This window comes from Sarcophilus harrisii, chromosome 5 (genome assembly GCF_902635505.1).
Source record: "Sarcophilus harrisii chromosome 5, mSarHar1.11, whole genome shotgun sequence".
NCBI classification, from domain to species: domain Eukaryota; kingdom Metazoa; phylum Chordata; class Mammalia; order Dasyuromorphia; family Dasyuridae; genus Sarcophilus; species Sarcophilus harrisii.
The window spans coordinates 189,646,625-189,673,020 of record NC_045430.1 but is presented as its reverse complement, the minus strand read 5'-3'; the positions used below and the strand labels follow the sequence as shown (position 1 = coordinate 189,673,020).

General features: G+C 34.6%; 1 protein-coding gene across 7 annotated transcripts in view; it reads left to right on the top strand.

The window, feature by feature from the left end:
- Positions 1-26,396, top strand: part of BRAF (B-Raf proto-oncogene, serine/threonine kinase) — a 147,053-nt gene that overhangs the window by 27,005 nt on the left and 93,652 nt on the right. For all 7 annotated transcript variants that reach the window (XR_004229708.1, XM_031939208.1, XM_031939207.1 and 4 more), the window contains exon 2: positions 18,666-18,767. Coding sequence is in view for 6 of the 7 variants with exons in the window: in XM_031939208.1 (XP_031795068.1) it covers positions 18,666-18,767 (102 nt within the window). In the remaining variant the exon portion in view is untranslated. The remainder of the gene's footprint in view (positions 1-18,665; positions 18,768-26,396) is intronic.

Sequence of the window (26,396 nt, the reverse complement as noted above, 5' to 3'; positions counted from 1 at the left end):
CTTTCTAGAGAGTGCTCAAACAAAAGCTTGTTAGACACTTGTCTGAAATGTTGGGTGGTCTATCATAGTAAATTATTTATTTACTAGTTAATGCTAGATATACTAAGTATATATTATACTTTATTATTAAAATGTTCTGATTAGAGATAATGAATGCAATGAAAGACCTGAAAGGTATGGGTAGCACTTTTTCTGTTTTTTTTCCTTTCTGTCTTTATAATGCATCAGCTTTAGTAGGCCAGTGTATGCATTTAGTTTGCTTTGTAGTTTCTCATAGTTCTATATTTAGTTGATACTTTTACAAAATAATCTTTTGTATTTTACCTTTGTTTTCTACTTGCCCCCATAGGGCAGAATGAGAAGTATTAATGCTGGGGGTGTGAAACTGTGTTCCCTTTTGATCTGTAAGATTAACACTCTGAAATTTTGTTCCCTTTGATTCCTGACACCCCCTTCCCCCAGACTCCAAAGAGTCTATGAGAGCATATCCTCCTGGCTGGGGTATTTCTAAGGCGAATCACCTCCATTGATAGCCAGATCTCCATTCAAATTTAGTCTGAAAAAACCTTCAAAGCAATTTCATTTGGGAGATCTTGGTATGATCAGCTCAAACTGCCCCAGGGTGGCCCTCCGCATGCCACCCGCCCCCACCGCCTAGATGTGCTCATATAATAGAATTCTGTTTACTTATTTCTTTACAGAAAGTCAAAAGTAGCATGCTCTTCTTCTTTGGTATAGCTGCAAGGACCTTTCCAGCGGAGAAGGCATTCTCTTATCAGTGCCAGGCTCCATTTCTCTAATAGGACTTTGTCACTGAAGAAGTCAGTTTTTCCAGCAAAGTTGACTTCTCATCCAACAATAAACTTCCATTTTTGCTACCTAAAACTCTTTGGATTCGTGAATTCTTTCATGAAGAACCTGTGCTGACTAAAAGGGGATTTCCACAACTCTCTGCCACTAGAACCCTATCAATAATGGTTGAAAGGGAAATAGTTCTCATGAGAATAAAGAAGAAAATTTTCTGAAGGGACCTGACTTTTAAAAAATGAATATATGGGGAACTTATCTTAGAGAGATTTAAAAAAAAAAAAGTTCAGAATCAGAAGATGGAAGCAAAGGTAGTCATGATCTGTAAAAAAAAAAAAAAAAATGTGTATATATATATATATGGAGAGAGAGAGAGTGCGTGTGAGAGTGAGTCAAGCTTAGAATAAACTGAGACAGGTGATGAAAGTTAAAGATAACAAAAAAGTTTAGTGATTTTTGATTTTTTTTTTTCTTAATAGTAATGGAGAAAAGAGAATTAAAGAAAAGATACTACTTCTACTTGGCTTGAATAGGATGATAAGTGACAACTGAGAAAAACATAGATATGTCAAATTTTTGTTTTGTCCCACTTTTCCTTGCCAAGGAGAATGATTTTTGACTAAAGAAAGATGAAACAAATGTGATAAGTAAATCATAGATTTAGAGTTTTAAGGGCATTGAATCCAACCACCACATTTTACAGATGATAAAACTGAGCTATGAAATAATTAAGTGATCTTCTATGCTCAAAAGTGTTGGAGGTAAAATTTGAGCCAAACACTGAGTCCAGTACCTAATCCCACGATGGCATGCTCGGCTCTGATACTTAGTATAAGTAAGGAGAAGATAAAGAGAGCTGCTAGTTGTCCTTAGTAAGTTTTTCATTTATCCTAAATGAACTATAGCCTCAGGTACTGAAGTGATTGTTGACCCACCCTCCATGAGCAGAATTCTAAAAAGCTATGCAGACCTGAAAAAGAGCAAATGTTTTCATGAATAAAACATTTCTCCTCCTTCTCTATCTTTTTAATGGAATCTGGCTATTGAATTTGATTTCATTTCCTGTGAAAATTTTATAAATGTGTTATTTATAATGGTTAGTGAATATCTACAAAAAGAAGTGTGGTCACAAAGATCCAACATTGCTTCTGTCAAACATAGGTAAGCCTATGATAAACATTGTCCTCAGAAGGGGTCTCTAGGATTCAATAGCTTGCCAAAGGATTCATGACCCACCCATGTTAAGAACCATTGGTTTAAGGCATACAGCTTCTGCAAAGAAGTCTTACCCAAGGGAGCCAAAAGAAGTAGAAATAACTTCAATCATAAAAATTGTTAATCTCTTTGCCATTAGAAGTGAGATAACAGATAACCCTGACTTAAAATAAAAATTTATTTGTAAAATCTTATGGAAAAGTATGGTGAAGTATTTTGATCAGTATCAAAATGGTCAGCTAGATAACAGAGTGCTTGTCCTGGGATTTGGAAGAATTGTCTTCCCGAGTTCAAATCTGGCCTCAAATCAGCAGTGTGCTTTGAGCACATCACTTAACCCTCTTTGCATCAGTTTGCTCAGTTGTAAAATGAGCTGGAGAGGGAAATGGCAAACTAACCCTGTATCTTTGACAAGAAAACCCTAAATGGGGTGTTGAAAAATGGGACACAGTTGAAAAATGACTGAACAACCAGAAAATCATCTGATAAAGCAATGAGAAGGCAGGATTGAATATCATTGGAAAGATATATGACTGGAGAAGAAAGTAGGGCTATTCATGTCAGGAGGGTTAAGAGGGAATTGATAGCCTTTGTAATTGGTTCATTTAGAAGGGTCTAAAGAAATGACCTCTGAGAAGCTATTGAGATCCCAAAAGAAGAGAGGCAGTCCATGCTAGATATAAGTGGGTTTTATTGGAGGGGGTTTGCTCACAAGATCAGTGGGGCAGAGACAGGACAGTGACAGATCTCCATAGAACCTCAGGCAAAACCAGATATTGTATAGAAACAAAAAAAGGCTTTCCAAGAGATGATCCATGGTTTCCTGGGAAGTTATTTTTAAATATTTTCTTGGGAGGTATTTTACTGTTTACAATAACTTTGGTGCTGTACATGTCATGTTCTCTGGCTCTTATTCCTACTATATATAGATACCTTGTGGAAAATTTATAGAAAGATATGGACTGAAAGTTTTGGTCGCATAAGATGGGGTGTCAGAGGTTTATATAATCTGTACCATTATATGAAATGAGATTATATGTATATCAAAGTAAATTTTAGAATGAAAAAACTACTTCATAAAATTTAAAATAATATATACAATCGAGTTGTTCCTTCCAAGTTACTGTTATTTGTCCTTTTACAAAGACCACTGACATCGTGGGGTGCAGTCTTTTGACTGGGGTGTGAATTAGATTTAAATGAGTCAGAGTGGCATCAAATTGTTAGCCTGTTTTTCTTCGAGTCATTGAAATCAGTAGCAAGGCAGAAGCTGGGATGCAGGGGTTACTTTGGCATCTTTGATGTTTTGACCAAGCTCTTTGCACTCCACAGTACCTGCTTTAGCCACCTTCAGAGCTATTGGAACAAATCGTTCTTATCCACCTGTCGATGTGCTTGGGGCAGGCACATCCCCCTACCTCACTGATGGGTTTGAGGGCCATCATTTACTCTCAACCTGGTTTAACCTGTCTGTCCAGACAAGAAACTGCAGGCTGCAGCTTCTTGGAGACACAGGTGAAAGTTAGGTGAACCAGGGCAATACCAAAGTAGATGATGGGCTACAAAAAGAGCTATTTCTTCAGAGTAATCTTGGGAAGTAAATGAGGGCAAGTACTTGATCTTGGTTTGATTTGCCCAGAGTCGCAGCTATGAAGAAATGCTTAGAGCTTGGTCAGGGACAGGGTTGTCCTCTGCATCCCAAGCCACACCCAGGCATCTCAGCTGTCACTGGATAGGGAGAACTTGGATAAATCCAATTTACTCAGGAATCCAGAGATATCGCCCACATTGTTTGACTTTTGACTTATCACCATCCTGTGGTGATGGACCAGTGATGAATTAGCAGCTGCTTCTACTACTTCTGCACTGGGAACCATGGCACAATCCTGCAGATTGGCAGCCCAGGGTGACCCAGCCCCCTGAATGTCCCAGCGGGGGGGAGGGGGGAGGATTTAAAAAGCAGGGATCCCAGCTTTTTAAGGATGGCACTGCCTACTTTGGGTGTAAGGAAGAGGCTCTTATATTTGTCTAGAGTAACATCTAAGTTTCTCAGGAGAAATTTGAAACTCCCGTCTCCTGACTAATTTCATTGTCTTTTTCATTATGGAACACTGCCTCTCCTGAACGGCTCGGTTTAGTTGGAATAGATTATTGATAGAAAGGAATAAAGGAAACTAACTTGAAAGATGGCTTGATAAGAGAGATTGACTTCAGATTTTTGGCAATGCAAAGTGATTGAAACTTTTGAAGCCTCAGAATTGCAGCTTTGGATTTCACTTTTCATGGCTTCATTTTCTTCCTCTGTGAAAAATGGGATAGAGAATGATTAGAAAGTTCATTTTTAAGATTCTTGGCTCTAGATCATATGTAATATCATCAAAGTGGGATTTTTAGAAGATTAATTTTAGTGTGAATAGAGAGGGTATGTAAAGCCTAAAGGTAGAAATAACAAAGTATTCTGCTGAGAGTTGATAAAGTTAATAGCAAGTAGCAGTGGAAATGGAAATGGAGAATTTGGTATAAGGAAAATAGTTGTTGAAATCTATAAAAGAGAAGACTGGGGAAAGTAAACAGCATAGATTTTAACTTAAGCATTTATTTGAGTACCTAATATATGCAAAGCAATAGATTAGGCAGAAGACTGTCTTTCTGTGTAACTTTAGAGAATGGAACGTGTATCAGTAAGTGGTAATTACAAGGAGACAGATTTTGACTCAGTATAAGGAATTCCTCTGTAATTATAATAACTTTACAGTTCGAATTGTTTAAAAAAAAAGTTAATATGCTTCATGATTTAATCAGTTTACCATTTAGTAGAGGTTTTCAACCATGGCCAGAAAGCTACTTTTCTGGAAATTAAACGTGACTTTGAGTCTTAGGATTCACTTCATACTTCTCAGATTGGCTAAGATGACAGGAAAAAATAATGATAAATGTTGGAAGGAACTGGGACACCAATGCATTGTTGGTAGAGTTGTGATCTGATCCAACCATTCTGGAGTTCATTTTGGAACTATGCCTAAAGGGCTATAAAAGGGTGCATACCCTTTGACCCAGCAGTGTTTACTGGGCTTGTATTTCAAAAAGATCTTAAAGGAGGGAAAGGGATTCAGAAGAATTGCACATATTTAACTTATAGTGGATTGCTTACTATCTAGGGGAGAGGGGAAGGAGGGAGAAAAATTTGGAACACAAAGTTTTGCATGTATTTGGAAAAATAAAAATGCTTTTAAGATTCCATGTCTTTAACATAAAGAAAGAATCAATAGAACTTGATGAACAAGGTCAAATTCAGAGAAATGAATTGTGTCTGTGACTGACAATTTGAAGTGAGTAAAGAAATTTTTGGAATAATGATTTTGAGAAGCTGATTAGAGAGTCGACAAAAGTATTAATACAAATATTGTTAGGCAAAAAGAAGGAAGGGACTCTGAAATTTACATGAATTCACCTGGTATATCTATGTGATGATGGAGTGATAAACTTAGACTACATGAAGATATTTTGATATTTTGCACATAAAACCTAGCATATTTTGATACTTCAACAGATTTAGGGGTCTCGTTGATGGGGGGATGCTATCCCTAAGAATCATTCTATGATTCTTTTTTCCATGTACTTCTTTAAAACCTCCATATGAGAATTAGCAGATTAAGTTTATTGTTTTTAACCAATGGAGCAGCCTCTGCACCATGTTTTTGGCCCTCCCTTTCTTTTTGGATTTTGCATTTTTCTAATCATAACCTTTATGCTATTTCTGGGCAGTCCTTCTTTAGTGATATGTTGCAATTTACTCATGTCCACTATATATTCCCCTTTAGGAGACCCTCAACTTTAATTCTTTGGACACTATGTTCCTTGACTTAGTTATGGAGCATCACCAAGATTTACTATTTAATTTAGGGGGAATCTTGAGGTTTCCTTAAAAAACTCAGGGCAGTTGTAGACTAAGCTCATTGTCCATCTGAACTGTGTAGGGTCTATGTCCTGACGGACCAACTCTGGATTGCCACCAGACTGCATATCATGATCTTGAAATAGATATCCTTTATCTATTTATCCTTTTTATTCTGTGTGTATAGTCAAAACCAAATTCTTTTGAGTGATGATGGATCTTTTTTTTTTTTTTTTTTTTTTTTTTTTTTTTTTTTTTTTTTTTTTTTTTTTTAAGGCTTTGCAGTGTCATGTGGCTGAATGGAATTGGCATAGTAACCAAAAATTAGTTCATCTGGACTATTTTACTGTCCGTAGGAAATTCCCTTTCTATTTGGACATTGCCCTAGATATTTTCTGTGACAATGACAAATAACCTTTGCCCAAGCATGTGTCTTTCTGCTTTATGCCTTGCCTGATATTAGTCAGATAATTGTTGAACATAATTGCCTTTTATATTTTTCAAGGAATCTTTTATGATTTTGAGGTACACAAGAAGCACCCTCTTGGAGAAAACATTTAAGGTGATTTTTTTTTTTAATAGTTAATATTAGGCCAGCAGAATTGCTGAATTTCAGTAGCCTTTAGTTGTCATAAGATAAAATAATATTGGAGATATAACAGCTTTCACAAAAGTTTTCCAATTTCCTTTTCATATCCTTATGAAGGCTGCCTTTGATATCTAACTACATTACTCTCATTGATTTTACAAAAAAGACAAAGTAACATACATAGGCAGGTACTTATATTTTTCTCAGTCACTTTTCTTTTTTTGTAAAGAGTTTTTTCCAAGCCTTTTCATTCTGTATTTAATTAATTTGTATGTGTCTGCATTTATTAATTTTATGCTATATATCTATAACATATATATGTAGATATAATTAAATGTATTTGTCTCCCTCATTAGTGTATAAATTCCTTATGATTAGAAATTTTCATTCTTTGTATTTCTCTCTTCATCATCCAGCAAATGATTGATGACAGAGAAGGAACTTAGTAAACACTTATTGATTGATTGATTTGATTATCTTGGATTTCCTTGTCATTTTCAGTATAGATCTCTTCTGTGTATTTTTTCTAGTCCAGTCTTCTTTAGTGCCATTTCCAGTTCCTCGTGCATCTAGGAGTGGGATGTTAAAGATTCAGATGTAGTACATTATTCTTGATGATGAATAATTTGTAATAAAAATCATTCCAAATATTTTCCATTTTTAGTCTTAATTCTTGCCCCTCTTTAAATGCTTTTGGGAGGAGTTGGATGACTTGGGTCTCTTGCCAAGCTGTCTTAAACTTTGTTTCTTTCCACTGCTTCTGTTTTACGTAGTGATATTGCTTATATAATCAGTACAAAGACTGAAGTGAAATAGTCACTGGCTTCAAGAAGTTTACACTCTAGACTAGGGAGACAACTTCTGTGTATGTAAATATGCATAAAATTAAGACAAGACTATTGGGAAAGTACTAGCTTCTGTGTGGCGTCAATGCAAAAAGTGTTATTGGAGCTGTGAATCATGAAAGAGACTAGGGTTTTAAGTAGTAGAACTGAAAAGAGACTCTGACTGTCCCAAACAAAACATCATTTTCTCCTGAAAACCATTCTCTCTTCCTAACTTCTTAGTACTGTCAAGATTACCACTCTCTTCCCCATTCAGTCACCAAGGCTTGAAACCCAGATGTTATCCTGATTCTTTTACTTCTATGTCTATTCTGTAGCCAAGGCTTATCAATTTTTACTTTGTAACATCTCTTGTTTTCAGCCCTTTCTTTTAACACCGACAGCACCTTGGTATAGGTCCTTATTGCCACTTACTTGGATTATTCCAGTAGCCTGCAGGTTTGCTCCCTAGTGCTAGGAGAATGACCTTAGGTTGTTCATTTGAGGGAAATCAAAGGCTTCATAGAGATTTTTTTTTTCCCCTCTGAGATTCTACCTGTGAAATGCTAGAAAAATAAATTTTCAAATTTTTTAAATAAATGCCCTAACTAGTATATAAATATCTTATTTATTATCTATATATAAATGTGTACATACATAATTATTTTCTTTAGCAAGCAATATTGATTCATGAACAAATGACATTGTTCAAAGTCAGGATAAATTCTAAGAAGCAAAATTATATTCTTATACATTCTATTATAAAGTTATATAAAATTGCAAGGTCTATTTAGTTTGGGTACAGAGAAAAGAATACTGACTCAGAGGGTCAGAAGGTTCAAATCCCACCTCTGAGATCTGCCCGAGTGACTTTCAGCAAATCACTTGACTTCCCTGGGTCTCAGACTGCAAGGGCAGCATTCTCACTTTATCATAGATCAAAATATTTGGACAGACTAAAAGTTTGTAGATTCCCAGCCTCAGCTAATCCTGAGATCCTTGAATATCACAGCATTCAGTATCCTTAACAAAACAGCATCAGTAACTATGAAGGCACAAAGCAAACCAAGAAAGGTTCGCTAGTTGTTTCTAGAAGTGTGTAGAATGTGGTCCATTATTAATACCCAAAGTCAGGATGTAGGTTGGAAGAATGAACAAATAAAAAATCCCACCATAAAGAGCTATCACTCTAACAGGGATATCCAACACAAATTCAGAAGAGTGATAGAATGACTCCAAAACATTTACCCACAAAAGTCTCAAAGGAATATATAACTTGGACAATACGTTCAAATAAAATTTTTAGAAGAGAAGACATTATTGACTCCAGAAAACAAGAAATGTCAAAACAACACTAGATAAAAAAATTGAAGAAAATGGAAATTATCTATAACAACAACTAACATTTAGGTGGAACTTATTAATGCTAAGTGCTTTACAATCATTATCTCATACAGAAAATAGCTGACTTGGAAAACAGATCAAGAAGGATTATTTAAAAATCATGGGACTCTCTGAAAACCATGATGTCTCCAAAAAGCCTAGACACCATATTTCAAAAAGTTATGAAAGAAAACTTCCCAGATCTCTTGTAAAATGCTTAGGAGCATAGTGCCTGACTTATAGTAAAGTGTTATATAAATGTTTTTATCATCTTCATTATCTCTTAGAACAGAAGGCAGAATAAGAATAGAAAGTATCCACTGATCACAACCAGAAAGAAATTTCAAAATAAAATGTTTGAGGAACATTATAAGTCAGAATCCAAAATTTTCATGTCATAGGAAAAAAATATTTCTGAGTAGCCAGAAAGAAGAAAGAATTCAGGAACTAAGGAACCATGTTCAGGATCACATACTATCTAGCAGCTACTACTCTAAAAGAGCAGAAAGGTGAAGATATGGCATTCTAAAAGGTGAAAGAATAAGTTGATCAGTAAAACAGTTTCGTTTTTGGGGCAACTAGATGATTCTAGGGGGGAGAGAGCACTGAACTAAAAGTCTGGAGGACCTGAATTCAAATTCAGCCTCAGACATCTGAAAGTTATTAGCTGGTACTTGGGCAAGTTACTTAAAACCCTGTTTGCAATCCCCCAACTCTCCAAAATGAATATAGTCTTACAGAGGGGAGAAAACGGATTTTTAATCAAATAGAGAACTTCTAAACATTCCTAATGGAAAAACAAAAAACAATGCTTCATTGACACTTTGAAACATAAAAAAATAAAATATGAGCAAGGAATCAAAAGGGACCTAAAAAATAAGTTGTTTACTTTCTAACCTGGGTGGGGGGAGAGTATACTTGTTTTGCCTTTGACACATCATCAGAAGTCTTAGCTGAAAAGATAGAACCCTGTAAAGTGTTGTTTTGTTGTTTTAGTTTTTAATGATTTGATGATCTAGAAGAAAGAATTTAGAAAGAGGGGGAAGCAGTACATTCACTAGGAGAGAAAAAAGAGTGGGAGAAATTATCTTCTGTAATTGCAATAGTCAGGAGGAAGGTGGCTTTTAAGTCACTTTCATCTGAACTGGTTAAAGAGGGTTACCTGTACAGGCTGACACTCATTAGAGTGGAGATGTTTTACTCAGAAGGCATAAATAGATTAAAGGAGAGATTAATCCAGTGCAAAACAAGCAACCCATTGAGGGGGGCTATCTAAGAAAATTACTTGAAAGAAAAAACGGATTAAAAATTTACCATTTGTTGTGAGGAAGGGAAGGGGCAGAAGAGTAGAGATAGATTGCATCTGTGGTGAGTTTGCTTTTTCTCTCACCATTCTCTTCTTAAGTTGTTCAATTGTTTTTTAATCATGTCTGATTCTTTGTGACCCCATTTGGAGTTCCTTCTCCATTTCATTTTAAAGGTGAGGAAACTGAAGCAAACAGGGTTAAGTGACTTGCCTAGGGTCACACACCCAGTAATAGCGGAGTCCCCATTTGAATCCCAGAAGAATCCTGAGTCCAGGCCTGATGCTCTAATTCAGCTGTTTTCAAAGTATGGGACAATGTAATAATACAAAGATGTCTTAATTTCTAGGACCATAAATACACAGTGTTTCTCCTTTAAAAGATTCATTTTCTGGATACATAAGGAAGTAATAAAAATTTATAAGAACATTAGCCATTCCCCAATTGATAAACGGTCAGAGAATTTGAATAGGCAGTTTTCAAAGCTATCAATAACCAAATGAAAAGATATTCCAAATCAATAATAGAGAAATACATTTTAAAGTAACTGAGTTATAACTTCTGCCTCTCAGATTGGGAAAGTTTATAGATAAGTAAAATGATAAGTGTCAAAGGAACTGAGACACTTTAATTCATTTTTGTTAGAATTGATCCAGCCATTCTGGAAAGCTGTTTGGAACTATATCCTAAAATTTCAAATTTTAATGCTATAGCATTTTATATATATATATATATATATATATGTTATTAAGGGGAGCTAAATCTGAGGAGATGCAAAATAATGTGAAGAGCATGAGATGGAAAAGTCTAAAACTTAAGGAGGTTCATTAAATGTGGAGTAGGAATTCTCGAAGACAAATTAAAATGGGAAGGGCAAGTTTGAATTAGGACATTGGAGTAGAGTTGAGACGTATGGAAATAAGAAAGCGGACAGCAAGAATAAAAGGACGACTTGTTCTTTAGTGGATGGGGTGTACTCCACCACAGGAATAGGAGAGTACACTAACCATTGATAGCTCTTAATCTTAACTATTAATTTTTCTTCATTGATGATAGTTATATTTATGTTTAAATGTGTGACAACTTCAATCTTAGGTCTATTATGATAAGACACCATCTGATCTTACTCAAAAATTAGCATAGGAATGTTGAGAAACCTGAGGCATAATATAACCAAATATTTTATAAATAGTTTTCATAAATTTTTGGCTATAAAATTTGTAGATGATAATAGAAAAAATAGAATGCCTGTTTGAGAAGCAGAATAGCACTCATCACAAAACAAATGATGACAATCATCAAGAAGGCAAAGTCAGATTTGTAGAAGATGGAATTTTTTTTTTTTTTTAGATAAAATACATACTATTGTCCAGATTAGTTGCTCTTTGTTATTTTTATCAAGACCTCAGTTTCTTAATCCATGGAGGTTTTGTAGCTGAATGTATATCACGAAATTATGATTTATTAGTAGTATACCTATTTTATATTCCCAAGGTCATGTACAAATTTCTCAGGCAAAAAAAAAGAAGGCACAAGTGGAAAAAGTTTAAGAAGCCTTTCTCCAGAACAAGGTTTTACATACAAATCTTGAAGTGTTTTAATTTAAAAACTGGGATTTTCTTAATTTCACGCACTGTTGCCATCTAGTGAGCAAAAATAGTAACTGCAGAAAATGAGGCAGGTGTTGGAGGTAGGGAAAGAGGGAACTACTTGTTACTGTTGATTTTCCATTTAGTTATAGATTTAGATAGTGTGTTCCTATATTTATTATAGTTCTTAGTTTGCCATAATCTTACTTCAAATTTATGAAATGGTAGATTTTATAGGGACGAGAAAGAAATAAAGTGCCAAAGATTTTTGTTTAAACTCTTGGTATCTTGTTCTGAATTTTAAAAATCTAATGCCCTAGTGCATTGTCATTCAATTAAATAAACACTTATTATGCATATACTGTTGCTTCATTTTAGGCTCGGACTACAAAAACAAAAAAATCAACTCACAAAGGACTACAAAAACAAAAAAGTTGACCAATAAAGTACATGTATACACATAAGTAAATATGCAAATATATTCAAAATATCAAGTGATTTTGCTGGGAGATTGAATTGGGGAGAAAAGGGGAGAGTAAATGAATAGCGGTGGAGAGAATGTTAACAATTTGAAGAGATGGGAAAAGACCCATTGGGGAAAAAAATGAACTTTAAATTGAACCTTGAAGTTACAGAGGAATTACAAAAAGCTAAAAATAAGAAAAAAGGGCCTTGCAGGAAAAGAAGATGTCTATATATAAAGGCATTTATGGATGGAGTGAATAGGAATAGCCCTTGACCCAGAATGGCTGTATCATAGCATATATGTGGGCAATGATGTGAAATCAGTCTGGAAATATAGCTAAGACAAAATTATAAAGTGTTGTAAATGCCAAACAGAGGAATATATATTTTATCCTAGTGGTAATAGGGAGCTACTCTGTTCCCCTGTTTTAGAAGCTTTGTGGTTAGTTAGATCTGTGTTTTGGTGATAGAAATGTTACTGATGGAACGAGATTAAATAAATCTAGAAATTATAAAAAAAAATTTTGCAAGTACAAAACTTTACTGTGCTACCTTTAATCATAAAAGATGTAAAACAATGCATTGTAAAACTTGGAAGTTACTTTATACAAATTCCAATTTTTTAAAAATATAATTGAATGTGGAACACAGAAGTTAGGTAACTGAAAGAAGTTCAATTAGTAGAAGAGATGGTCCCTTTCTCAAATGTTTAAGATACACTCAGAACCATCTATGCATAAATCACAAGAGCTAGCTAAAATAGTAAATGCCAGAAAAATCTTCAAAGATACAGATGTGCTTGGATATATCATATTTTAAGAGATTATAATTATTAGAGTCTGAATCTACCATTTCAACTTCTTTGTATATGCTGGAAGATTTTTTATCATTTTAACTGAATTCTATGTTCAGCAAAAAAAAAATTGAGGAGAATAGAGACAGTAAAAGTGAAGAATTTAGGACAAAGTGAAAAGAATGATTGAAATGATCTAGAGATATGAAATATAATAAAGACAAAAAAAATTTAGGTAAAATAGTAGTTTTTCCAGTCCTTTTCTGAAGACCAGGAAAGTATTAGGCTAGAAAATAGTTTGATCAAAAGGACTGTCTTTATTGAATTGTAACCTTTACATTGCAAATACTTCTTTTTCTTTTCTTTTTTTTTTTTTAATTATAGCTTTTTATTTGCAAGTTATATGCATGGGTAATTTTATAGCATTGACAATTGCCAAACCTTTTGTTCCAATTTTTCCCCTCCTTCCCCCCACCCTTTTCCCCAGATGGCAAATTGACCAATACATGTTGAATATGTTAAAGTATAAATTAAATACAAGTATACATGTCCTAACAGTTATTTTGCTGCACAAAAAGAATCGGACTTTGAAACGGTACACGATTATTAGCCTGTGAAGGAAATCAAAAATGCAAGACGACAAAAATAGAGGTATTGGGAATTCTATATAATGGTTCATAATCATCTCCCAGAGTTCTTTCACTGGGTGTACCTGGTTTAATTCATTACTGCTCTATTGGAACTGATTTGGTTCATCTCATTGCTGGAGAGGGCCATGTCCATCAGAATTGATCATCATAGAGTATTGTTGTTGAAGTATATAATGATCTCCTAGTCCTGCTCATTTCACTCAGCATCAGTTCATGTAAGTCTCTCCAGGCCTTTCTGAAATCATCCTATTGGGTCATTTCTTACCGAACAATAATATTCCATAATTATTCATATATCATAATTTCTTTAGCCATTCTCCAATTGATGGGTATACACTCAGTTTCCAGTTTCTGGCTATTACAAAGAGGGCTGCCACAAACATTCTATTGCAAATACTTCTTTACAAATTTCCTTTCCAATGTGATACTCTCTTGTAATGAGGAAAAGATAAATGCAATATAATTCAAATATGATTATTTTATTAATAACATTGCTCATGTTTTTCAAGTTTTTTTAACTATATTGTTGTGGTTATCATATTGAATTGTTCCCTGCTTATTTCAGTCTACATCAGTTTGTAGAAATAGTCCTGAATGTGTTTTTCCTGTCATTTTGATACATTAATAATGGTGCACAAAATTTTTGTCTCTGCAAAAAATCCTATAATAAAAATTTTCTTATGTCTGGCACCTTTTCCTCTGGTTTTTAATTTCCTTGGGATTTATGCCTGGTAGTGCTATTGTTTTTTCAGAGGCTATAATTTATTGACTTTTCTGGTATAGAGTCACATTGTTTTCCAGAATAGTTGTACTTATTCCCAATTTTACCAATAGTGTATGTGTTACAGTATGACCATTTTCCCATAGTTTCTCCAATACTTTCTCTTATCAGTTGTTCCTAGTCTTGTTTTTGAGGTGAAATCTCAAAGTTGTAATATATATTTCTCTCATTATGAAGTGATCTGGAACATTTTTTTCAGATGGTTGTTGGTATATCTTTTTTTCCCAACCTTTTCTCCTTTCCTCCTTCCATCTCTCCCTTTCTCTCTCCTTTCAGAAATTGCATACAGAAACCTAATCGCTCTCTTTCTTTGATTTTTTGTGACTTATTTTTCAGTATTTGCCATGTCCACAGCTTTATGAATCTCTTTTTAAAGAGTGTAATTATGAAGTAATCTATAAGCTTTAAATCTCTTTCATTTACTAATCTCAAGTCATGTTTCCATGTTTTATTTGTTTTGAAGTCACAAACTCAAATACCAAAGTATCTGATGACTTGGTTTGTAGCATCTTGTCAAATTCTTCTTAGAATGTTTCTATTATTTCATACTTAGCAAGAAGGTGTCCCAGGAAATGCTTCTAGTTGCTTTTTTGAATATAATAATTCCAAATCCACCAACTACTTTACATTCCTCCTAGAGGAACCTTTGGGGTTGCTGTTAGACTTAACTGTATGTTTGTCTTCTAGGTTTGGATTTGGGTTTGGGTTTGGTTTTTTTTTTTTTTTGTTGTTTTTTTTTTTGTTTTTACACAGTGAGAATATCAATATAAATGTTTTGAATTCCTCAAGTATAGCATATCTACTCTTTGTTCCCAGTTCAAACATCTCATGTTATGAGAATCAATAGTTTAATATTTATAATTGAGAACTATGAATCTCAGCCTTTTCCCCTTCTATTTTACAAAGTATGGGATGACCAAATAGGAATAAAAAGTTTTTTATTTACTTTATGCATCACAGTAGCCATTAGCCAAACCATATTTGGTAATTAGGTTCTTTGTATGTAGCTAAATTGAACTTTTGTTTCACCTAAACTGATCAAGAGAAGGAACAATATGCACACACATGCACAAAATTGAGTACAGAAATCCTTTTACTCAACAGGGGAATAAAGAAGAAAAGGGGAAAATAGAGAGGGGGGTAGAGGGAATATTAAGGGAAGAGTTAATTCTCAGCAAAAATTAAGAATATACAAAAATACTTAAACTTTTTTTTTGAGATAATAAAGAATGGAAATCTGAGAGAATATTTATTCATAATTTGGGGAATGGGTGAATTAGTTTTGGTATATTGATGTGTTGGAATACTGATATACTAAACCCTTATCAGCACAGTAACTAATATTACAGAGAACTAATCTTGGACTTCCTCATGACAAAGAGATGACTCAATTCAGAATGAGACAAATTTGGGGGGGAGGAGTGGTCAGTTTGGAAATTTGTTTTATCTATAAGTATGATACTGTTTTTCTCTTCATTTCAAATTGCTGTGGGGTGGGGACAGCTAGGGAAAAAAGGTGAGAAGGTATATCTTGACTATAATTTAAAAAAAATAATTCTTCCTCTAAGAAAAAAGCATCTGATATGAAAACTTTTTCATGACTTCTTTAAATCCTAGTTATATTTTTGTTATACAGGATTTTTTAAAATATATAAACAGATTTATCAGTGAGTACTAATTTCTCCTCTCTAACATTCCATTTTCTTTACATCTCACTAATAATTATAATTGTGAGCAGCTATTTTTTTCTTTCACAACATGACTAATATGGAAATGTTTTGCATGACTGTCACATATATAACCTATATCAAATTGCTTACTTTTTCAGTGAGAGAGAGTGGGGAGGGACAAAGGGAGAGAATTTGGAACTCAAACATTCTAAAAACTGTTAAAAATTGATTTTTACATGTAACCGGGAAAAATAAAATATGAAATAAATTTTTCAAAATGACTCAACCGCTTCACTGCTTCACCAACACTGCATTGGTATGGCTGTTTTTCCTTAGCTCCTTCAGTGATTGTCTTTTGTCTTTCCTGTCATCTTTGTCAAACTTCTGGGTGAGTTGGCTTTAATATCTATTTTTCCAGTTGTTAGAGATTCAAAACAATTTTTTTTGGTGGTTAGCTGCTTGCATTTTTTTCCTTTGAAAATTGACTTTTGCATTTATTAATATAGAGAACCAGCCTATCTATTTATTTAAACACATGTATGTAGGTGTGGGAATATATATATATTTATGCATATGTATGTACATCTCTTAATTTTAAAATTAAATTTTAAATTCAAATGAATTCAACAACAAAATTGTCTGACCCGGGGAAAGTTATCTAAGCTCCCTGATCCTGTTTCTTCATCTTTAAAATAGCAATCATATACATTAGAGACCTACTTTAGAGGATTTTATGACAATCAAACAAGAAAATATATATAAAGCACTTAGCAAACCTTGAAGGTATCCATGAATATCAGTTGTCATGTGTAATTTATTTATTGAGCTGAAATTTACACAGTTGTTATATACCCTCTCAAAGCATTTATAATTTCCTTTAATACTAGCCAATCTGATAGGTGTGAAATGGTATTTCAGAGTTATTTTCATTTGCATTCCTCTGATAGTGATTTGAAGCATTTTTATATCACTATTGGTAGTTTTGATATCTTCTGAAAACTGCCTAGTCATGTCCTTTGATCATTTAATAATTAGGACTTAATTTATTAGTTGCCATGTTTTGCTTTTGTTTTTGTTTTTTTGCTCAGTTCTGCATATATTTGAAAAATGAAGTCTTTAATCTAAGAATCTGAATGTAAAACTTTTCCATTAACTGTTTTTCTTCTAGCTTTGGCTATATTAGTTTTGTTTAATGCAAATTTTTTAATTTCATGTAGTCAATTATCCATTTTTTTCCTATAACAATCTTATCTAGATTTGGTCATAAAGTCTTCCATTATCTATAGATGTCAGTAACAAATACGTTTTTCCATGCTCTCCTAATTTACTTATAATAATCATCCTTTCTGTCTAAATCATTTTCCAGTTTGATCTTATCTTTGTATAAGATGTTAGCACTCTTGTGCTAAACTCTGAAGATATAGAGTGTCTGCTCTCAAGAATGTAATCCTACATTCGTGTAGGATTAATCAACATACTTGAAAGGTGTGCTGCAAGTTAGATGGAATGGTCACATGGACCTTAGATAAAACTGGTCGTTAACTGTTTGGCAGTGCCAAAGACTTTGGTGAAAAGAACTTTCTTGGTTTTCAGTAGCCTTGAATTGCAGCTGTTCTTGTAGCACCAAGAAGAGCAGCTGCCAGGCTACATCTCTTACAAGCGTGATAGCTGTAAGCCCTGGGCTGGAAGTCTTGCTCTTCCAAAGATTCTTGGATTGAAGGGTCGGAGTTTTCTCCAGTGGGGTCTGAGGAAGGATTGTGGTCAGGGTGATGACAATGGTTTGACCTACTTGGTGCATGCTGCCTTTTGTCTCTCTGGATGCCTCGCTCTGTCAACGGGGCTGGCCTTTCTGCCCTATGGAGCAGCGGCTACTTTGCCGTTGATGTGGTGGCTGGCCCTTGTCCATAGGTATTGCTTTCCCAGGTAACTGCTGGGGAGACGTTGTGATGGTCTTTGCCACTCCAATGGTTCTTGTTCTTAGTTGTCTGTTGGCATTTGGTCTGCGGTTGTTACTAGTAGCTGTGAGTTGGCGGACAATGATTTCTGTCCCCATTGATGACTCCTGGTCTTGGACTGGGTACTTGTCGTTGTTTCCAAGGTTCCTGGGTGTATCGCCATTGAGATCTGGGGGCCGTTGTGGTTTGACTTGCTTGGCACTCGTTTCCTTCTCTTTGTGAAAATGCATTGTGGCTTTTTAGCTAGGGTAGTTGGTCTGTAGGTGTTTGTCAGCCAGTAAACCCTCTGCTTGGGATCAGGACTAGGTATGTAAAATACAGTTCCATTACTCAAGTTCACAGTTTAATAGCTGAATCTTTAATATTTAGGCCAAGTTTGGATGAGCATGTGTACAAATGAAAAGGGAGTTCTTCATTTGTGGGTTAGCTTCGGGGTATCTTAAGTATTTTTTAAATTCTGAAATAGGTTAAATGATTGTGTAGGATGAAAGTACAGATAAGGTAGCTGGGCTAGCATTTTTTTTCCCTGTCAACCATTAATTCTAAATGATAAGGATTTGTTTTGTCTTAATATTCCCAGTTTCTGGCACAGTGTGTTGCCTCATAGAGCATTTAGTAAATAGGTGTTTTAATAAAAGAAAAAAGGAATGCTAGGAGATGGAAGTTTGTTAATTTTTTTTTATTATTATTAAGTGATTAGTTCATATACTAAAGGAATTTTATATGTTATTTTGTGTGGTTTTAGGTATGGAATATCAAGCAAATGATAAAATTGACACAGGAACACATAGAAGCCCTATTGGACAAATTTGGAGGAGAACATAACCCACCATCAATCTATCTCGAGGTAAGGTGTTACATATCATTTTGGGAATTTGGGAGAGTCATGAGCAGAAAATATTTATTTTTAAAATAAGCTAAAAAAACTAAAAATACTATAATAATAAATAAAATAAAATACTATTTTTAAAAAAAGCAAAGAAAAGGCCTTTGGAAAGTTCATAGAACCATGGAGAAGACTAAGACCTCTAGATTGGGGGGGGGGGGGGGGGGGGGAAGGGGAAAAGGGATAGAGTAAATAAGGTGGAGTTGAGAGAAAAAAGAAGCTACCATTCAGTTCAGGGAACTACATAGTAAGCAGCCCTGAAGAGCTAAGGCTCAACCCTAAGACATGTAGGTGAGCAGGTCTTCTGTCAAGGATTTATGGAAAAACATGTACAAGAATCACAGATTCTTAGTTGAAAGAGATTTCAGTGACTCTAGTTCAGTCTTTGTCTAAGTAAGAATCCTCTGTACTAATTACAATTCCCCAAAATGGTCATCCTTTTTTTCCTTTCTTCCTCCCTTCCCCTTCCTCTTTCTTCCTTTCTTTCTTTTTACTATTTCTTGAAGTAGTCTATTTTTCTTTTTGAATATCTTAAGAAACTATTTCTTTAGATAGACCCAAATTTGCATTACTCAATTTTTTACCCAGGAATTCTTAAACTGGGACCCATTTACTTAAAAAAAAAAAAAAAAAAACACCTTTCTGGAGTAATATTCCAATATAATAAGTTTCCTTTATCATATAATATATTTTATTTTATACACTTGCTTCATCAAAGACTGTTTAATATTTAGGGTCTAGGACACAAAAAAGTTTAATAACCTCTGTTCAAGTTAAGAACCCAGTTATTCATTCTGCTATCTGAGGGGAAGAATAGCACAGCTCTTTAGCTCTTCTCTCTCATAACTTGTCTCCCTACTCCACCCCTACCCCCAACCCTCCCCAAGCCTTCTGTTCTTCATGCCAAACATTAGCGTTTCATTAAATTTTGCTGTTTGTTGGCATCTTGAGTCTCTTCACCAACAAGTTTATCTTTGTTAGATACTTTGTAATATGTGACATCCCAAACTTAGAAAAATAATTTAGGTGAAGTCTAACCAGTAATGAATATAATAAATATCATTTCTCTCATAATGCTCTTGTGCTTCTGCCTCTCTCAGTGAAGCCTGCAATTTTATTAGCTCTTTTGGCTGCTGTATTATAGTATTGATTTAAACCAATTTTACAGTTCACTAAAAAGCTCCAGATACCAAAAAATACTTATTTTATAGGTCTTTTCGACAGCTGGAATTCTTTTAGTGATTCTGAGATTCAGTACTTTGTTATAGGTATCCTTCTCTTGATAAAATGTAATTGGTTGGGAGAGGGGGGAATTTCAGAAGAAAAATCTCTTCTATATAAGAGTTTTTTGGAGTGTCTACCATGCTGAACTGTTCAAAAAGGAAAGAAAGGGATTAGAAAATGATTAGGAATTTGGGAATCACAGACTATGCAGGTTCAAATGCTCCACATGAAAGTTGACAAGGGGAACATGATTGGTAAACTGACCCAATGATTGAAGTTCAGAGGCCAATGGGAGTGGCCGTCAGGAGATGAATGTTCCCACCTCAGCTCTCTCACTAAGCTAGTTGTGGGATCTTTGTAGACAAGACAACTTAATTTCTGTGCATCAGTTTCTTTGTCTATGAAATGAATCAAGTTCTATTATATGACCTCTGTGGTCTCTTCCATCTCTAATATTCTACTATTGCACTTAATAGTTTTAGGGAGAGGATGAGCTTCTAGAGCAGAAGGTGAGAAAACATTTCCAGAACAAATAACTCTTTAGGGGATTCTGAGAAAAGGTCTCAGCATCATTAAATATCAGCATCAATAGAAATAGCATATTTGAAGATGCCTGCTCCTATCTTATGGGGCACAAACTTTCAAGAATCTGAATGGGGATATGAAGGAATGAATGGGGTTGTTGTCCCATATCCATTCAATGTTTTACCCATAATATAGATCCACCCATAGATGAAGTACAACTCCCAGCTCTTTCCATAATTCAGTGCTCAGCTTTGTCTAACCCTCAGCAAAAAACATAAGTTTACTATACTGATTTCAAGGCTAGCATGAATCTTAGGTGTCATTGTTGTATATTTTAGGAAATTAATTATTAGAGAGCTTCAATGAGTTGCTCAAGGTCATTGAGATAATACTTGGTAGATTTAAGAAATTGTATTGTTTTGGCAGTCAGATTATAAAACTGAACATGGTTTTTTTTTTTTAACTGTTGTAGCTGTCCTATTCAAAGAGGCCAATGAGAAAACAAAGTTACTTAAATTGTTGCTAATTTTTATTGATGTTACTTGTTATTGATACTTTTGTTTTTCTATCCCATTAATTTCTGAATATATCTTTTACAGTAAAACTTCCTTTGTAACAAAGATTTAAAAAGAAGAAAAAATAATTCCAAACCGTTTTTTTAAAATTTTCCAGTGTATACAACTTTCACTTTTATCATAGTAAGATTTTGTTAAATTGACTTTTATTGAGGAAAAAATTGCAAATTTTAAAAAATGCAAGCTTTACATAGTATTGAGGCAGAACATTAAAAAAACCCCCAAACATGGCAATGTGAAGGTCATATATATGGAGGTTCATATAATAAACTGACAGATTTATTATTGTTCAGTTGTTTTGTGTCATGTTTGACACTTTATGAACCTATTTTGACTTTCCATAGCAAAGATACTAGTGTGGTTTGTGACTGCCTTCTCTATTTTAGTTTACAGATGAGGAAATTGAGGCAAACAAAATGAAGTGACTTATTCAGGGTCATACAGTTAGTAAGTGTCTGAGATTAATTTGAACTCAGATCTTCCATATTCTATCCAGTGTATCACCTTGCTGCCCAGAAATTGACAAATAGCTTGTCAGTTATTGTTTTGGTATGAGAGGCAGGAGGAAAGGAAATCAAGAGCTAGGATTTAATCAATATGGGAGATCCAATGTTGGGAAACCTTGTACTGACTGATAAGACATTGGTAATTCATTTATAATATTAGATTCTTGTCCATGGAGATTTAATAAATATTTTGTTTGCATTAAGTAGTTATTTGAGGCACTGAAGTTAGGTGACATACCCTTGGTCACAAAGCTGGTTTGTGTTCCATGTGAACTTGGTCTTTTCTGACTTCAAGATCAGCTCTCTATTCACTATATCATGGTGCTGTTTATTACACATAATGTTTATTGCATCATGATCTGAAACGGATTCAATATGTCTGCCTTTCTGATTTGATTGTAAGGTTTTTATTCCATAATTTGTTTTGGTACCATGTACCATGAGAAAAGTTTATATTCCTTTATGTCCCCATTCACTTTTCTCCAGAGGTACCATAATCTAATTTCTTAAAAATTCACCTTCTTAATGTCTTGTTTATTTTGTGGCTAGATTTATTTAGTTCTGAGAGGGAGGTTGAGGTCCCCCAATAGAAAATTTGGATGCTATTTTACTTGGTGTGTATATATATGTGTGTGTGTGTGTGTGTGTGTGTGTGTGTGTGTGTGTATATATGTTTAGTCTTATTACTTCATTGTCTCTTTTAGCAAATGTAGTTTACTTCCTTATCTCTTTTAATTAGATCAATTTTTGTTTCTGCTTTGTCTGAGATTGGAATTGCCACCTCTGCTTTTTTTTTACTTCAGGTAAAACATAATGTAATTCTGCTCCAGCATTTTACTTTTCCTTTGTATGTATCTCTCTGTTTTAAATGTATATGTTGTAACAACATATTGTAGGATTTTGTTTTTTAATTCACTCTGCTATCCACTTCCATTTTATGGGAGAGTTCATCTCATTCATATACAGTTATGATTACTAATTGTATATTTTCTTTCATTCCATTTCCCCCCATTTATACTTTTCTCTCTCCTTTCACTCTGTTCCTCTTCACCAATGTTTTGCTTCTGACCTCCACCTCCCTCAGTCTGCCCTCCTATCAGGATTTCCTTTCCCTTTTCTTTCCTCCTCCTCCTTTCCCCTCCTAATTCCTTAAAGGGTAATATAAATTTTTATACTCAACTGAATGTGTATGTTATTTCATTTTTGAGCCAAATCTGGTAAGAATAAGGTTCAAACAGTGCTCACCCCCCCCCCCCCCTTCTTTCCTTGTATATAAATTGGTTTGTGTACCTTTTCTTGTGATGTAATTTATCTTCTTCTGCCTCCCCCTTTCCTCTTCTCCCCATACAATCCTTTGTTTTTTCACTCCTTAACTTTGTTTTATGTCATCACATCAAAGTCATCTTATGACCATACCCTCTGCCTGTGTTCAGCTCTGGTTTTTTTAATCAGGAAAGTTTGAAAGTCGCCTATTTTATTGAATGTCTAACTTTTCCCCTGGAAGGTTATGCTCAGTTTTGCTTGGTAGTTGATTTTTGGTTATAATCCAAGCTACTTTTCCTTCCAGAATATCATATTCCAATTCTTCCAATCCTTTAATGGAGAAACTGCTAAATCCTGTGGAATCCTGCCACTCCTCCATATTTGAATTGTTTCTTTCTGAACTGCTTGTGGAATTTTCTCCTTGACCTACTAATTCTGGAATTTGGCTATACTATTCTTTGAAGTTTACATTTTGGGATCTTTTCAAGAGGTGATCAGTGGCTTCTTCCCCCTCTCCCCCATAGTATTTTTTTTTCCCCAAATACATGTAAATAATTTTCAACATTCATTTTTGTAAAACTATGTTCTAAATTTTTCTTCCTCTCTCTCTTACCTCTGCCCCATCCAAGATAGCAAGCAATCTGAAATAGGTTAAATATGTGCACTCTTTTAAATATATTTCTATATTTGTCATGTTGTACAAGAAAAAATCAGACCAAAAGGGGAAGAAAGAAATGCAAGAAAGAAAAACAAACAAAAAAGGTGACAATACTGTGTTTTGCCCCACATTCAGTCTCCATAGTTCTTTCTCTCCAAAATATAATTGGCATTTTCCATCCCAAGTCTATTGAAATTACCTTGAATCACTGTATTGTTGATAAGAGCCAAGTCTATCACACTTGATCACATAATATTGCTTTCTTTGTACAATGTTCTCTTGGTTCTGCTCACTTTACTCAGCATCAGTTTATATAGGTTGTAATGGGCAGAAGCTGAGCAGATGCACTGAGGTCCAGTCCGAGCACTTATGGCTAATTACCAATTGGAAAATATTCTATTAATATATGCTTGGAGAAAGAATGGCCACACCCATTCTCTGTGCAAGTTTGATGTGTTGTTGTATAGGAGATTGGGTGGAGTGTGAGAGCCAGAGCACAGCTGGCCAGATTCCTGTGGCAATTGCTCTCACTTCCTATTGCCATTCCCCTTCACCTCCACAAAAAAGAAAGATCAAGGACTTTCACTTATCCTGACTCGGGCTGATTTTAAAATACCCTGGGTGCTAAATGTGGTCATCACAATAGGTCTTTCTAGGCTTTTCTGAAATCAGCCTGCTTATCATTTCTTATAGAACAATAATATTTCATTACCTTCATATACCATAACTCAGGGATCCTCAAACTACAGCCCACGGGCCAGATGCGACAGCTGAGGACGATTATCCCCCTCATCCAGGGCTATGAAGTTTCTTTATTTAAAGGCCCACAAAACAAAGTTTTTGTTTTTACTATAGTCCGGCCCTCCAACAGTCTGAGAGACAGTGAACTGGCCCCCTATTTAAAAAGTTTGAGGACCCCTGGCATAACTTATTCAGCCATTCAATTTCAGGTTCCTTGCCATTACAGAAAGAATTGCTACAAACCTTTCTGCACATATGCGTCCTTTTCCCTTTTTTTGTGATTTCTTTGGGATGCAGACCCATGAGATTGCTGGATGAAAGAGTATGTACAGTTTGATAGCCCTTTGGTCATAGTTCCAAATATACTCTAAAATGATTAGATCATTTTATAACTCTACCAACAACGTATTATTGTTCCAGTTTTCCCACATCCCCTCTAATATTTATCATTATCTCTTTTTAATATCTTAGTCAATCTGAGAAGCATGAAGAGTGGTACCTCAGAGTAGTCTTAATTTGCATTTCTCTAGTTAATAGTAATTTATTTAATTTCCTTATCTGAAAATTGTCTGTTTATATCCTTTGACCATTTATTAATTGAGGAATTATTTATATTATTATAAATTTGAGTCAGTTCTTTATAAATTTTCTTAGAAATGAGGTCTTTATCAGAAACACTGGATTTAAATTTTTCTCCCCAGTTTTCTGCTTCCCTTCTAATCTTGACTGCATTGGCTTTGTTTTGCAAAAACTTTTTAATGTAATCAAAATTAATCATTTTGCCTTTCATGATATTCTCTTGTTCTTCTTTGGCCATAAATTCCTCCTTTCTCCACAAATCTGAGAGGTAGACTATCCTTATTCTACTAATTTGCATATGCTTTATGTCTAAATTGTGAACCCATTTTGACCTTATCTTGATTTAGGCTGTTAGCTGTTGATCAGTGTGTAGTTTCTACCATACTATTTTCTAATTTTCCCAGTAATTTTTGTCAAATAGTCAATTTTTATTTCAGAAGTTTATCAGACACTAGATTACTATATCATTGACTATTGTGTTTTGTGTAACTAAGCTATTCCTCAATTGATTCTTTCAGTGACTATTTTACCTTCTGGTTCTATTGGAGCAGTTTTCCTTGATAATTTCTTGAAAGATGTTGTTGAGATTCATTTTAAATCACAGCTTTAAAGTAGTCCAGTAATTCTTAAATTGTCTCTCCTGGATCTATTTTTCAGGCATTTGTTTTTCCAATGAGGTATTTTATATTTTCTTCTTTTTTTTTTGTTCTTTTGATTTTGTTTTGATTGATTCTTGATGTCTCTTCACTAGTTTCCACTTGCTCAATTCTAATTTTTAAGGAATTCTTTTCTTCAGTTAACTTTTGTACCTCCTTTTCCATCTGGCCAATTCTCTTTTTTAAATCATTGTTTTCTTCAATTTTTTGTTCTTCCTTTTCCAAGAGATTGATTCTTTTTTCATAATTCTGCTGTATCATTCTCATTTCTTTCACCAATTTTTCTTTTACCTCTCTTATTTGATGTTTTAAAACATTTTTGAGCTCTTCAAAGAGGACTTTTGGGGCTCAGTATCAATTCATATTTTCCTTTGAGGCTTCACATGTAAACATTTAGAGATTGTTGTCCTCTTCTGAGTCCTCTTCTGTTTTGATATTCACTGTCACTACAGTAGCTTTCTGTGGTCAGGATTCTTTTTGTTTTTTTTGTTTATTTCTTTTAAAGTTGAGCTCTGCTCCTGAAGCACACTTGGACACTGCCCCAAGCTTCTTGCATTGAAGATCAGGGGTCTGGTCACTGGTTTTCTGTGCCAGGGTCTCAGGTGCTTGTAGCTTGCCCACCATCCTGGGATGGCAGGGCCTAGTTGCGCCTATTATATTGAACTTCTAGGGCTGACAATTTGCACTGGGGCTGGGAACCTCACAGTTGTCCTGCTGAACTGGGGTTGATGGACCTTGGCTGTTCATCAGTGCTGTGCCGCCTGGCTTGCCTGGACACCATCTGCTCTGCATTCCCCTTTTACCAAATTGAGACAGACATTTTCTGAAGTCTTTCTGAATTATCTTAAACTGGACATTTGTTT